The 16,288-nt window shown below is 41.5% G+C and overlaps 1 protein-coding gene across 1 annotated transcript in view; it reads right to left on the reverse strand.

Annotated features, from left to right (window-relative positions):
- Positions 1 to 6,562: 6,562 nt before the first annotated feature.
- Positions 6,563 to 16,288, reverse strand: part of DSG2 (desmoglein 2) — a 47,545-nt gene continuing 37,819 nt past the window's right edge. Inside the window, exons 12-15 of the mRNA XM_073898368.1 lie at positions 14,212 to 14,439; positions 11,992 to 12,113; positions 10,540 to 10,869; positions 6,563 to 8,970 (exon numbers count right to left, since the gene is read on the reverse strand). Coding sequence (XP_073754469.1) covers positions 7,963 to 8,970; positions 10,540 to 10,869; positions 11,992 to 12,113; positions 14,212 to 14,439 — 1,688 coding nt within the window. The 3' untranslated portion in view covers positions 6,563 to 7,962. The remainder of the gene's footprint in view (positions 8,971 to 10,539; positions 10,870 to 11,991; positions 12,114 to 14,211; positions 14,440 to 16,288) is intronic.

The following is a 16,288-nucleotide window of genomic DNA, read 5'->3' on the forward strand; positions in this document are numbered from 1 at the left end:
TGTCTCTCTGTGTCAAATAAATAAAATCTTAAAAAAAAAAAAAAGACTTTACAAGGAGAACAAAACTTGGGTTTGAGATGCAGCCAATTAGAGGTTGCAAATTAAATGAAGGATGGACAGGTGGGACGCTGACATCATCCGCCACACACAGGCTTAGGAAATGCATTTTGAAAACTTCATTGGATTTTCAAAATTCACAATTGCCCTGTTTGGGTGTATCACGAGGAGACAAAGATCAAAAGGGTCCATTTCTGTCTTCAGTGATCTCAGTTTCTAGGGGGGCAGGGGGATTTGAAGCAAGAATAAGATACATGAAGCAATTAGGGAAATAGAGAAAATCATTTGCTTTTTCTTCTTTCATCTGTATTTTGCTTTTTTCCAAAAAAGTACATGTAATTCAACAAAATATTTTGGCAAACTATCACTTTAAAAGGAAAAATTGGAGCAAAATAAAGAAAGGGTTGATCCCAGGCAATACATCTTCCAAGGAAAATAATTAATAGCCTCATTGCTGATTTTCCTAAGCCCTTTGATCGTTGAGCCGATGACCATTTAAAATAATTAAAATATTGATAATTTCTGCTAGTTAGGGATAGATGGGGGCTGTACTAGTGGTTTATTATAAAGCAAGCAAATGCTAAACCAATTCCACAAAATGTATAAATATTTATGAGCAGAGAGGCACAAACACAGTCATTTAGACAGATATTGTAGCTCAGGGCACATCCACTCTCTGCCCTGGTCCCTTCTGACCAGCAGTTGATGAAAGGTCCCTTTTGAGGTGGATAGAGTTGTGTTCAGATGACAGGAGGGACCGGCATTGTTGTTTGGTCAGACGGCAGCATTCTCCAGGAGGGGGAAGGACACAGGACTGATGAGCGGCTCCAGACCACAAGTGCTTCACAGAAGCTGTTAGACTCGGCTCTGCCATGTTCTCATGCCTCGTTCATGGAAGAACAGTGGGGGTTGTGCCCGATTCCTCAACAATCCCCAGTTGCAAAACCACTCATGTCACCAATGAAAAAGCACTTCTATTCTTTATATTAATTAACAAACCCTCTGATGGCAGATTTTAATAATGATATTTGAAGGGCTAAGTAACTACCCCTAGAATTTCAATTTCTGATTAAGATTCTTCAAACGCCACTTGTGTGAAGTGGAAATAAATTAGAATTAATTTGTACACAGGTTTATCGCATACCTGATACTGAAGTATTTTGCCCATGAATTACCTCATGGACATGACAACAGAAATCATAATGAAGAAGCAGATCAATATATTTTATTTTAAGGTCTTTGTATCCACATTTTTTTTAACTAGGAGGACAGACAGAAAAAGAATAATTTGTATCTACTTAAATTTAGAATATAAAAGAAAACCAGGAAAGGCCACTGTGCTATGTATAGAAGCCTCAGAAGCAAGTTCGAGGGAATGAGTTCCAAGGGAAAGGATCATTATGCTTCCCTTAGCTCATTTGAAGTCATTGGTGGGGCATGTACTGCAAATATCTGAGGAAATTGAAAAGCAATGCAGGGGCGCCTGGGTGGCTCAGTCGTTAAGCATCTGCCTTCGGCTCCGGTTATGGTCCCCGGGTCCTGGGATCGAGCCCCGCATCGGGCTCCCTGCTCCGCGGGAAGCCTGCTTCTCCCTCTCCCACTCCCCCTGCTTGTGTTCCCTCTCTCACTGTGTCTCTCTCTGTCAAATGAATAGAATCTTAAAAAAATAAATTAACTAAAAAAAAAACAAACCTTAAAAAAAAAAAAAGCAATGCAAAGCACGTGGCCAGGGCCACCAAGCTGGGGATGTTAGCTGCTGTCAACAATACTTAGGTCCATGGCTTAGGACAACCGGATGTGTTTTTGCTTTGATTACCTTTGAAATTTCTCTGAAGGCTCAATAGATACTCTGCAGTCTCCTCATTTAGGCTACTTTCAACCCAGGTTTCAACTTTATTACTGTGACAAGCAATTTTTATTAATAATTAACCAAAGAGTGGGATGAAGAAATTCATGCCTTTCGTGGGAAAAAACAGTACAGCTTTTCAAGTGAAGCCTGTTTGTTCACCAGGTCTTACCGGCTGACTTGTGTTCCCTCAAAATTCATACGTTGAAATCCTAACCACCAATACCTCAGGATGTGGTTATATTTGGAGATAAGGTGTTTATAGAGGTTATGAAGTTAAAAAGAGGTCATCAGGATCGTCCTAATTCAGTATGACTGTCGTCCGTATAAGAAGGGGAAGTTTGGACATAGATATGGAAAACACAGGGAGAAGACCACAATCAACAAGCCAAGGAACGAGGCCTTGGAAAAAACAGACCCTGCCGACACCTTGATTTTGGACTCCTAGCCTCCAGAATTGTGAGAAAATAAATGTCTGTAGTTTAAGTCCCCCAGGCTGTGGGACTTCGTTATGGTAGCCCAGGCAGACAATACAACGGGATTTTGCTGTGTCACTGATTGTCTCAGGGGGAAGCAGACAGACGTGTGGGGAGTTTAGTGGATCACATACACACAGTGAGGCAGGAGAGGAAGACCTCAAGGCATAGTCCAGGACCCTGAGTCTGATACAATTGAGGAGGGAGCTATCACCACCAACAGGCCTCAAGCAGCAAGGAAGGGAGTGGGTCCAGGAACCCAGAAAAGGAGTTTCTGTACAGAGAGAGATGCCTGACAGGTGCTTCTCTTTCTGGCTGTTCTCCAGCCAATGCTTCCCACTGACCATACCCAATTCATAGGCAGAGGGCAAGGATGCCTGTTGAAGCATCCAGAAAGGACAAACTCCTGGGTCTCAGAGCAAGGTGAAAAAGAAGGGTAGAGAGTGGACGTAAAGAGGGAATGGAAAATGTCCAGCCAGGGGCGTATCTGGATTTTTAACAGAGGCACACCTTCCTCATCTCATTGTCTCTACTGGGCTCATGGGTTGGCGGAAGTTCTGTAATCTGTGGAATAATGAGTCCATTTCCATTCCCTAATGGACTTGATATGGGTTTCAGAATATTCGTACCAATAATGCACAGGGGTATGGAGGAAGGTGTGGGGGACAGGAGGCAACAGTTGAAGGTCAGAGATCTAGTGACATAGCAAGATTCACAAAGTGAAAGTTCAAAGCTTATGTACATTGTCTATGAAGTGGTAGAATAGTTGAAGGTAGACTATGATAAATTAAAGATACATACTATAATTTCTAGAGTTATGCTGCCCAAAAAACCTTTCCACAGTGATAGGAATAGTCTAAATTTGTGCTATCCAACTGGTAGCCACTTGCCACATGGATCATAGCCCTAAAGTGTGAGGATAAGAACGAATCTAAGAAAGAAAAATTAAGGGCGCCTGGGTGGCTCAGTCATTAAGCGCCTTCCTTCGGCTTGGGTCATGATCCCCGGGGTCCTTGGATCGAGCCCTGCATCGGGCTCCCTGCTCAGCGGGGAGCCTGCTTCTCCCCCTCCCACTGCCCCCTGCTTGTGTTCTGTCTCTCTCTGTCAAATAAATAAATAAAATCTTTAAAAAAAAAAGAAAGAAAAATTAAATTTTTCTTGGTACAAAAAGGGAGACTTGCCCTCCCTGTTCCTCTTCCTCAGAGCATTTACTTTAGAAAACTTATCACTGCTAATTCTTTCTTTGCCCTTTTAAGACAATATAGAAATCTTTTTAAAACTAAATGAGCTTTGGGGCGCCTGGGTGGCTCAGTCGTTAAGCGTCTGTCTTCGGCTCAGGTCATGATCCCAGGGTCCTGGGATGGAGCCCCGCACCGGGCTCCCTGCTCGGCGGGAAGCCTGCTTCTCCCTCTCCCACTCCCCCTGCTTGTGTTCCCTCTCTCGCTGTGTCTCTCTCTGTCAAATAAATAAATAAAATCTTTAAAAAAATAAATAAAATAAAACTAAATGAGCTTTTTGTCAGCTTTATAAGCAGCCACGTCTTTCTCTAAGGCCTGGGACTCATCTCTTTGAACATCAAAGATGAGAACATCAAGGAAGATAGTACCTCAATCTCCTCTTCTCCATGGGCATCTGGATCCAGACTGTGACTAATTACCCATCACAGAGATATTAGAAGCCTTATTATTTCTTTGGATAAAGGCAATCAGCAACACAATGGCCACCTCAATTGCCAGGTGAACTTAAGAACTGTGTATGACTGATGGTGCTGGCAAGTCTTGCTTGAGGGCAAGTTCTCATTATGTTGTGAACATGCATGTAATGGGTTGTGTCTGCCAGGCTATATAAAAAAGTGAGATTTCTGTCTTTGCAATTTCTTTTTTTTTTTTAAAGATTTTATTTATTTATTTGACAGAGAGAGAGAGACAGCGAGAGAGGGAACACAAGCGGGGGAGTGGGAGAGGGAGAAGCAGGCTCCCCGCCAAGCAAGGAGCCCCACACAGGGCTCGATTCCAAGACCCTGGGATCATGACCTGAGCCAAAGGCAGAATCTTAACGACTGAGCCACCCAGGCGCCCCTATCTTTGCAATTTCTTTATGGCTTGCCTGTGATGCACATCCTATTCGGGCATAATGCTTATTCAGTAATAACACTATTTTCTTTCTCTTCTACTCTTGTGGAGAGTTTTTTTTTGGGGGGGGATGGCAGGAGATTTTTTTTAATTGGATTTCCACAAGAGGAACCAGTTAAAAGTTTGATAGAGGAGCTATGGTGGAATCCTAGAACATTCAGCACACAAAGGCAGGCAGGAAAGGAGCAAATGAAAAACAAACAAACAGATGGGACGAAGAGAAAACAAATATCAAGATGGCAGACTTAAGCTCATCAACATGAATGATTGCTGCAAGTAGACTAAAACCCCCCGCCTCAAAGTTAGGAAGTGTTAAAATGGATAAGAAAGCAAGACCCATCTCTATATTAATAAGACATACATTATAAAGTTGAGAGTAAAAAGATCCAACATATAAACTATGAAAACACTAAACATAATAAAGCCAGTGTGGCAATATTAATGTTAGGCAAAGCACATTTCAGGACAAAGAATATAATCAGAGACAAAATAGAGATATTCCATAATGATAAAAGGGCCAATTCTTTGAAGAGACACAATCATGCTAAATATATTTGTACCCATTAACACAGGTCTAACAAGTTTCATGACACAGGTAGCAAAACTAGAAAAAATTAAACGAGGAGTAGGCAGAGCCACAATCAGCCAGAGATTTTAATATCCCTCTCTCAGCAGTTAATAGAAAGAGTGGACCAAAAAATCGGTAATGATAAAGAGGACTTGAACTCCACTAAAATAGCGAAGCCAAGAAATTGTGTTATGTTAAAGAGGTAAGATTTGATCACCTTAACCCTTTCTTTGGAAGCACCTCATTTATAGGTGTTACTCGATAAGCAACATCTGCCTGTAGACATTTTGATGTGGTGGTGATTGGGATATGGTCTGTAGAAATCAACTAAAAATTGCTCCCATGTGCCACTTGAGGTGGGAGCCCTGAGGTCACAGAAATACTACACAGTCTTTATGCTTTAGGATGTCTTGATGTGCCAGTGTTGTGAAGTATTTATTAATGTGACATTATAGTATAGGCAGAAACTCTGATCTTTTCTCTTGTAAACTAACAACTCAAGCAGCTTCTTAACACTGATTGAGTGATTTCATCTCTTTGGGTTAGATGAGCGAGCTTTAGCTGAACCCAACAGCTTCTTCCAATGTTACTTTGTGGGCAGAGAGCAAACTCCAGTCCCTTAGGAACAAGGTTGCCAGACTTGGCAAAGAGAAATACAGAGTGCCCAGCTAAATTTGAATTTCAGATAAACAACAGAGACTTTTTTACTTTGGGACATATTTACACTAAAATATATGTGAAATTAAAATTTCAGCAGGCCTTCTGGAAATGATGTTTTCATGTAAGCAGTTCTTTTTTTTTTAAAGATTATTTTTTAATTTATTTGACAGAGAGAGAGAGAGAGACAGTGAGAGTGGGAACACGAGCAGGGGGAGTGGGAGAAGGAGAAGCAGGTTTCCCGCCGAGCAAGGAGCCTGATGCGGGGTTCTATCCCAGGACCCTGGGATCATGACCTGAGCCGAAGGCAGACGCTTAACTGACTGAGCCACCCAGGCGCCCCAATATAAGCAGTTCTAATTCAAATACCAAAGTCAAACAAACGCCTGTTTTCAGGGAGATCTTTCCTTTGATGCAAAACTATAGTCCTTGTAAAATATGATGGGGCAATAAAAAGATGATGGAAAAGGGTCACTCTAAAGGTCATCTTTTTATTTAAATATTTCAAGAGGATGCATGTACAAATATAATCTCCTAAGGAACAAATGTAAAACCTAATACAAATCACCATTTCAGGTACAAAAAAAAACCATTTAGAAAATGTGATTATGCTACATACAAGAGAGACAGGTTAGGTTTTCTGAGTCTGTCCAAGGAGTACGGTTAAGACCAAGTTTGGACTTTTGGAGTCCGCAGATCATATTCACATTTCACACAGTAGTGAAATTCCTGTTGCATACACAGCAAAATATAACTACTAAATATATAATGGGGGGGGAAGCAACAATTACTAAGTAGAGAGTAAAAAATTTAGATCATGGAAGACTGACCTTCACCTTGGCCACATACTTAATGATATTTAAAAATATATGCCTTTTGCCCATATACAGACAGCAGGAGCAAAACATATCAATCTTTTGTATAACATAATTCAAGTAAAAAACACGTCTAAAAAAAGAATTTTTAAAGATTCATTTCCCTAGCAAAATACCTTGAAAAATCAAAAAGTTACAGTCTTTGATTTTGTTGTGGGAAATATTCACATCAACTGTTACTGATATGCACGCGTGCTCTGAAACTTTAAATGAGCTATTTTTTCAAGGAGCAATGAAAGCGTAATCTACTGAGAAGCCAAAATACCCAAATAACTTTTCAAAATGAAAGGCAAAAGGATGTTGTACAATTTCAGGCCAATTGTTCAACTGAATGATCTTTAATATTTAATATTCATGTAGTAAGTCAGGACTGGGCAGTCAGCGACATCTCAAACTCACAATTATTGACAGTATGGGGTGTTTCAGTATTTTTTGCAACTGTAAACAAAAAAAGATGGTTTCTAAAATTTGGTTTGATGCCACAAGTATTTATTTGGCACTCGTGTCATGAACTGAGGATACACAGCAGTAAAACAGGCAGGTTCCTATCACAGTGGAGAAGAAGCCAGTCTGGTGGTTAAGTTAGCTGTACCAAATTAGAAGATAATGTATCCTGAGTTTGTAAAAATAGTATAATATTCTAAAAAGTAAAGTGATCTTATATTTATGAATTTTGCCCTGGATTATTCAACTGAATTTGAAGTGTTCATTATTTTCATGATTTTGGGGGGACACAGGGAAGCAATAATGTTATTTTTATGGTCATACAACACACACGCACAGAGACCTACAACGTGTGTTCTTTACTGTGTCAATGTCTCCAAATTCAATCATCCTAAAACAGATTAAAAGGCCAGGCCTCTAGTCATCAAACAGTCGTCCAGACTGTGCACGTGGTTTTGGAGAAATGAGGTATTGATAATCTGCTAGGGGCTGTCAAGTATGGGATACAGAACGGCAACGTTCAAGGTGAATGCAGTAGGGCCAAGAGGCCCAGTCAGCTTCATGGGTGGCTGGACCAGACAGCTGAAGCCCTGGCTACTCTGTGTCCATTTGGTGAACGCTTGGAAGCCGGACTGACTCTCTAATTTGCTTTGTGAATATTGTTTGGCCACAGCTCACTAAAAGGCACTTAAGACATCGCATCGTCCTTATGCCTTCAGCAAACCCTGGAGCATTTCTGAAGCCCACCCCCGGAGGCTGGGACGGCAAGGCTGGCTGTGTATTAGTGACTGAGAAGAGTTTTAAGCCTGATGTGTATGTCTCGTAAGTCTACAGGCTCATCAGAAGACAGGCCCGTTGAAACCGTGAAATGGGACTCCGGGTCAGAGTAAGAATGGCGGACTACAGCTCAGGAGTAAGAATGCTGCACGATGCTGGGCTTGGAGACTCTGGTAGACGTGGTGCGAGCAGAATTAGAACGACCAGACTCCTCTAAACTGAAATTTGGCAGGGGGCCATGGACTGCGGCTCCAGAAACCTCTGTCTTTCTGGCCATCACGGAGGTTTCGGCAGGAAATTGGTAACTGGAGGCAGGGATTCGCACGCTTTCTGTCACTGTCACATTCGGTCCCGCTGCCACAGCGGCCGTGGCCAGGGGGTACTGCAGCCCTGGGCTGGGGGCAAGGAAGCGCTCTCTCTCCCTCACCATAACGTAATGCGCATCTGGCGGATGCTGAGAGCCTTCCAGAGGACCAGGTAGGCCCCTGTTAGGCTGAATGATTCTCTCAGTAACCACAACACTACTGTCATTAGCATAATGTGGCTCTATGAAGGGAGGGGCCGGTGCATATGTCTGCTCCGTCACAATAAGGGCCTGGGACGGGCCAGGACCCAGGATCACGGTGCTTGGTGGCATCGTGGAGCCTGTGGTGTAGGAAGTTTCTGTCACTACAACGTTACCAGAAGCCAACGGATGAGGGAGCAGAGTAGCTACCTTTTGACTCTGCCTAGAAGATACGGAGCTTTCAGTGACTATTTCCTGAGTTACTTTCTCTGCATTTGCTTCATGCAAAGGTTTTGGAACCTGAAAGCTACTACCAGAGAAGTAGGCATTCTCCGAATTAATGCTGGTTTGCTCACTGAATGAGTGTGAAGCTGCCTTCGTCCTTGACGCTCCCACAGGTTTTTGCCTCTGCTCAGTTTCCCCAACCATATCTATTTTTTGACCCAAGCAAATTTCAGCTAGTGTCCTGAATTTAAACCCTAAATCATCTAGAAAGCGATCATCGAGTTCTCCTTCAATAAAACTGCAGCAGCCAATGGAACCATGGAGAGACGCAGTGTCTTCCTGAGAATAAACCAGAAGGCAGTCTTTGCCTATGTGAATGTCATCTTCTTCAGTGCAAGAGGCAGCTTTCTAAAATGGAAATAAAACACAGAGGTGTAGAATTAATGACACAACTTCACTTAAGAATAAGACTATGTTCCTGCCCCAAATGCATAACCTGAGTCTCCTTGTAAGAGAACATCAGAAAAACACAAATGGAAGGACATCCTACAATACGGCTGGCACGTATTATTTTTTTTTAAATTCATATCATGAAAGATAAGAAAGGCAGGACTTTGAATTAGGTCTTAGACGGGAAAAACAATGGCTGCAAAAAGACATTATTGGGATAATTGGCAAAATTGAAATATGGAATATAGCATGTTAAATCTCTAAATTTGTTCACTGTATTATATTAAGAAAATGTACATGTGAGAGAGAGAGAGAGAGAGAGAGAGACAGAGAGGGGGAGAGATTAAGAAAGCAAATAGCAAACAGCAAAGGGTTAATAATTGGGTAATCTGGGTAAAGAATATACAGAAGTTCAAAATTTCTTCTGTTCTTGGAAATTTTCTGGTAAGTGTGAAATGATTTCTGAATAAAAAATTGCTCACATACACACACAACCAAGTCTGACTGGAGCAGGATTTGAGTGGAGAGGGAAAACTATTAAAATGAAACTAACAGGGCACCCCAGACTGGAGCTTGGCAGTGAGACAGAAAGGGGCTGAGCAGAAATGGTTTTCCTGACATGGACTGCATCACCATCTTCCCATCAAGCTAACAGGTGGGCAGATGACCTGAAAGAAACGCGGGAGTAGGAGACAGGACGGGCAAAAGCACTCCGGCAATTGGCTATCATGTAGAGAGGGGACAGAAATAAACTGGTCGTCTCAAGTGTCCTTCAGATGCCCAACACTCTGACTCTGCCCATCCCTGTGTGGGGCACATGGATCTTCTTCTCAAGAAAGGTACCCAGCCCTGCTTCCAATTCCTCATTCCAGGCATGAGCTTTCTGACTACATCCCATCATCTTTCCTGCACCTCTCCTCCTGATTTTTTATGAACCTCCTCAATAGTGAGGCCAAGTAGACAAAATGTAAACGCACATAACAGATTGTGATTGTTAGGTTACGTATTCTCTCTGGTCCTCGCGGGATCATCCCTATCAGGTCTGCTCTGGCAGACGAACTGTACTCTCTGAGCCACTGACATCTGGCTTCGTCATGTGACTCGCTCTGACCAGTGAAATGTGAGCCCCCCAAAAAGGCAGCTGTTTGAGGAGCCAGTCATTGCCTGGTTCTGCGTGGCTCTGTTCCCCGCTCCCCGAGGACCGCACCCGCCCAGTCCAATCCGCTCTCTCCGAGTGCATCTTAGAATGAAGGCAACACGGAGAAGAGCAGAGTTGTGTCAACTGAGAAAAACAGGAATGTGAGAAAAAAGCTTCTGCAAGAAGTAAGATTGTGGGGTCATTTGCTATCACTACAGAATGGAGCTAACTGACTTAATGGGCCACATCTGTCTTTCCTCACTGCCCATAAGCATTCTCTTAAAAAATGACACAGTCCTATTTAGACCCAAGGCAATGATTACCCGGATAATACCACATTCACATATAGATGTCCCCCTGCGCCAGCACCTATAAAAACCAACTCTTACCTTAGTGAAATAACTTTTTAAGAATTCTTCGTTGGCCACAACAGCAGCTGCTCGAGCTCCGGCCAGGTCTCTGGAAGACCCTGTGACTTTTGTGATCCTTGCTGTTTCAGCGCCTATGTTGGCTCCTGTTGTCCCTGTCACTTCAGTAACTCCACCAGAAATCAGGCTTCTGTGTTCTTCCCATCTTCCATCCACCTCAGACAGCTCATGATGCCCTTTGATGAAGGCAAACCTATTTTCTTTTGTGGTTTCCTTGGTTGCTATACTTCCCACTCCCATGTCGACAGCTACATCCTCTCCATTATCTGCTGTCACATGCAAAGGCACCACCTATAAAAGCAAATACAGTGGAGGGGTGAGAAGGATGGAGGTCAGTACAGGTGGTAAAAGGATCTGAGCTAAGCAGGCAGGCGAAGGGAATAAGCTATTTCCACAGAGGCAAACTAGGAAAAATATTTTGGGTTGAATAACTTGTATTTGAGTCTTCTGAAGATCTCCATTCCACCTTCTTGCTTTGTTAGCTGATTATAACCCAAGGAGAAAACAAAAATTATTTAAATATGGTCTCAGCTCATTTATTCTATTGGCATCAATGGCATTTCAACTTTCCTCTAGGGTTTAATGCCTCCTATAGTTATTAAATTTTTTTTTTCTAGCTGGACACATGGTTACTCCAAATAAAGACTATCTTTCCAAGCCTCCACTGCTACTCAGAAGGGCTACCTAAGTTCTGGGTAATGTGATTTCAAGCAGAAATGGGGTAGGCAACTTTTGGGAAGTGTTCTTTAAAAACATTTCTTCCAACCTGCTTTTTGGAATGTGGAGACAGCAGCTAGCTCCAGACAGAGCATGAAGACAGCATGGGAATGGAACTCATCCACGGAGGAACAACAAGGAAGGAGGAGCCGGGACCATATTGTAAAGGAATCATCATGCTGATCCTTGACTGCCCATATTCATATTTAAGCCTCTGTTATTCTGAGTTCTCTGACGCTTGATGCTAAATCGTGTCCTATGGAACACAATGTTTATTGCAGATGGTGATGACTGGCCCGGGGTGAAGATGCAACAGACAACGGGATCTCCTCCTGTCTATTAAGTAGGGAGGACAGAAGATCTTGCAAAAACTGTTCCGGGGGTGGTGGGTTTACCTCTCCTAACCCTATATAGTGAGGGGAACAGAAATGGAGAAGCACATCCTTCATTCCCTGACCCTTTCTTAACATTCTCTGTAACATAGGACCTATCACAGTAGAATAAGACCACTTCAACTCTGCCCTGGCAACCAACACAAAATACGTTGTCATTTGAATTCTTTGTTTTAACAAAGATATGTGAATGAAATCTATAATGACTACGTTACTCTCTCATGACTTAAAATGTTAGAAACAGCTCCCAAAGGCCCTTAAATGGGGAAAGAAGGCAAGTTCCACTGATATCTGATTGTCTGACCTTGTCTTCAGGTGGCGCTCCTTCATTATTCCAAGGATGCAGCATCTCTATAGTGCCAGGAATGGGGGTGAAGCCTTTGGCACCTTCTCCACAATGGCACATCAGCAGTAAAAGTGGTACAACTGGACAGAAACAAAATTGAGTCCAGAGAAGGTTAAGCCCAACATATTTCTAAATTTATATTGCCTAATTTTGGAATTTGCATTTTGCTTCTTAGAGTTCAGTCTTCACTTATTTACAGTCCTATTTTTGCATTTTTCTTTTCTTCACTCTGATCCAACCTCACCAAGTTTGTTTTGGTGAATCATATCAAAGCCTAAAGGCAGCATGAGGGAGTCCTCATTCATCACAGAAAGGTTGTGTGTGGTTGCTGGATGGAGCACCAAGGCTGGATTCGATAGCATACAAATCATCAAAGCCAATTTAGAGACTTAAATCTTCTTTTTTTTTTCTTTTTTTAAAGATTTTATTTATTTATTTGACAGAGAGAGGGAACACAAACAGGGGGAGTGGGAGAGGGAGAAGCAGGCTTCCCACTGAGCAGGGAGCTTGATGCGGGGCTTGATCCCAGGACCCTGAGATCATGACCTGAGCCAAAGGCAGACACTTAACGACTGAGCCACTCAGGCGCCCCGAGACTTAAATCTTCTGTTGTTCTTTTAAATCACTTTTTTAATATAAGAAAATTCACTATCCAAAAAAATATATATGTTAAAAAGATCAAACACTCCAAGGGCTAGGAAAATTTTAATATGTTCAAATATTCTAGAACACTGGAACTTCTAAAATACTTTACCACTTCATCCTTGAGTAGAATTTAGCAGAAGGCATGGCAAACTGAGGTTCAAATTAACATTTGAATTACCTGAGGATTATTTTCGAGAATGATTCTACATTAAAAGCCCTTAAAATATATATAATATTTCATCACGAATTCAATAAGATTTCAGGGCTCCCTCCTTAAATTTTATTCTATCTCAGGGAGGAAGTGAAAGCCAAAGTTGTCTTCTTGATCAGTGTAGTCAAGAATTAATTACACCTGAGGACAGTCATTCTCCAATTAGCTTTTAGTGCAACTTCCATTTGGCAGCTTCCAGTGATGAATTGACTACTTCCTAGATCCCCTTTTGTGTGAAATAGCTGACAGCTCAGTAAATATAGCCACTGTGAGTAGCTACACTGTGAGTAAAAAACTGAAATTAGCCAGTGGCAACTCAACCATTTCAACAGATTTAACAAATGCTTACCAAGTGTCTACCACCAGCCAAGCACCACACTGGGCCCCAGGGAGTCTGAGATGAGAAGGCAATGCAAGGGGTCTCTGGGTAAAGGATACAGTCCCAGCTCCAGTACCTGGTGACAGACCTGGTGAGCTGAGACAAGTCATTTCTCCACCCACGTCTGTATTTTTACCCGTAAAACAGAGACGATGGTATAAACGTACACTGTAAACTGTTGAGTGCTGTGCACTCAGCTGCACATCTAACACTGGCTTTGACAAGCCCCTCCTTCATCACTGACATCACTGGGGGTGCCTGAGAGGTGGCCCTTGTTCAGCGGCAAATGGAGTGGGATTCCACACGACCCCAAGCTGCAGTACTTTGCTCTTTCATGAAAGGAAACCGGAGGTCTTCGGAGGCCATGCAGGGAAGGCAGGACTGGTTGTCATTGTCAGAAAGCACAGAAGCGCTCAGAGGTGGGGCTACTGTTGGCGCAGGGGAAGGGGCAAGCAAAGCAGAAGGTATGAGGAGGCCGAGCCCCGACAAGTGGAAGGTGCAAAGCAAGAACTGATGGGAACAGGAGGAGTCCGTAAAATACCTTTGTATCCATCACCCAAATTTACCCAACAAATCTTTTCTTTGAGAGCCTACCATGTGCAAGGCACTGTTCTAAGCAAAGGTGTGGAAGAACAGACAACGTCCCTCATCACAGAGCTTATCACCACCCAGGCTGTCTAGTAACCTTGGTTATTTAAATCGGGAAATGACATGTTTTTATAACACAAAAATTCATTTTTATGAGACAAAATTCTGCAGAGGGCTAGAATAATCTTTGGTGAATTTATTAATGGTCACTTATTGTTTCCCTAATCACCCTTGGAAGTGTTCCCGTGTGGTGAAAGACTCACTGTGAAGAAATCAATGACTACTACTGCAACAAAACACTGGTAGGGCACTGAAATGAGTAGATTAGCTAAAGAGTGGCTTTTAAAATACTTACGTAGCAAGAGCAGGAGGGCAAAAATTATTAGCGCAATGGCTGCGGGTCCCAGGCCAACGGAGGAGTCACTCAGATGTTCCATGCAACTGCCACCAACCACACACTTACAGATTGTGAGTTTGAGCACCTGCTTTTCAGGGCAACTGAAACCCTGACTATCCGAAATCAGAAACTGAATTTCATGTCTCCCAAGCTTTTGTTCCTTTTGTTGCAGTAGCACACTGGTACCTACAAGGGGAGAGGTGGGCAAAAGGAAATAGAAATGAGTGATTACCAAGGAAGGGGTGAAGGGAAACATTCTTTAATTACTGATAATATTTAGCTCCAGTGAGAAGCTTTATTCTTGCTTAGCTTCTCTACTGAATTCACATCGTGGGCTTGTTAAAATTAGTCCAGATCCCCCCAAGAGGCAGGTTGATAGCAAAGAATTGGATTTGGACACATCTTCTTTTTATGATTAATTTTAACAAATATGTGTGATGTCTACTGAATGCTAGAAACTGTTCTACATACCAGGAATACAGCAACAAACAAGTGGTGAGTTAAATGACATTTCCATTAAATGACCTTTATTTTACCATCTTGAAAAAACTTTGTTAAGGCAATTTTCAAAAAGACAATAATAGAAGAGTGTAGTTAATGCTTCCCCAGCTTTAGTAACTTTCAACAATGGGCCAATCTCATTTTATCTAGTCTCCTCCTTTTTCTTCCTGATACTGTACCACTATATATTCAAAATTTTGAAAAATTTCAAATCTACAGAAAAATTGTAAGAATATTACAATGAATACCCTTACCCTTTGTGACTTGTTTACATTTTATAACAATACTTTCTATCCACTCACTTTTTTCTGAAGTATTTGCAAGGAAATTGCAGATATTATGGTACACACATCAGCATGTACCTTCTAGGACCAAGGGACATTAGCCCTCTCAAAAAATTTAGTATTGATATAACTCATAGTCAAACTTTTCAATTGTTGCAATAATGCCCTTTATAGTTCTCGTTCTTTCTGTTTTTTTTTTCCTTGATCCTGCATTCAACCAAGAATTATGCATTGCCTTTAGTTGTCACCCCAATCTCTATGAATGGTCTAGGTCAGTCCCACCCTTTTTTTTGGTCAACAAGACCTTGCATTTTTGAAGGCCACCTATTTCAAAGGATGCTCTGCAGTTTGAATTTGTCTGATTATTTCCTCATGATTGGATTCAGGTTACACACATCTGGCAAGAACATGACACAAAGTGTTGTATGAATGAATTTCTATCTTATTTTTTTTTTAATGTGACTGATGATTGTTTTCAAATTTTTCTTTCACATGAATAAAAATAATGACCAGTTTTCACTTGAGTAAAAATAATGATCAGGTACAAGAGCTTAAAAATTACTTTGACATATTCATAACACTTATTTAAAAATAATAAACTTGCAAGACATGTAAACCCGGATGAACACAAAGATAAAAATGAGGTGTTTGGGGTTTGTTTTGTTTTGTTTATTTTTAGAAGTAAAAAATAGCCTCTTTTCATTTTAAGGTCCAAATTTTATAGAATTTGACCTGCATAGCTAGAATATACTTATTAAATCATCCTCAAAGCCTTGGAGAAGGGAGAAAAGCATCTAGTCATTTAAAGAAGTAAAAACTCATGAAAAAAAAATCCATGAAAACATGGCCTGGAAGAAGAACGTAATTAAATTTGTGATTGGCTCTGAGGGGGCAAGTTGAGAGGGGAGAAAAGGCAAAATGAGGGCTTCTATTTTATCCATTATCATAAAAAAAAGAGGTCTCATTCAAATATAAGAAACTGTTAATATTTCTTAAATTCTAGGTGGTAGGTACAAAGATGTCTGCCATATTGGTCGCTGGAATTTTCTGTGCTTTAAAATTTTCCCAAATAAATAAAAATAGATAGGAGCTATTTATTATCATGACAGCTAGCCGATCGATCACCTTATTATGTAACGAAGGAGAAGAAAATTGGTTTACAGAATCCTCTCTCTCTAAATTGTCTAGGTATACAAAGTATAAATCTCAGCGACTTCCTCTTATAACACTCCAACATGCATATCCTTCAG

This window comes from Callorhinus ursinus, unplaced genomic scaffold, assembly GCF_003265705.2.
Source record: "Callorhinus ursinus isolate GAN/ISIS: 27379988/994484 unplaced genomic scaffold, GSC_fseal_2.0 scaffold11, whole genome shotgun sequence".
Taxonomy (NCBI): Eukaryota; Metazoa; Chordata; class Mammalia; order Carnivora; family Otariidae; genus Callorhinus; species Callorhinus ursinus.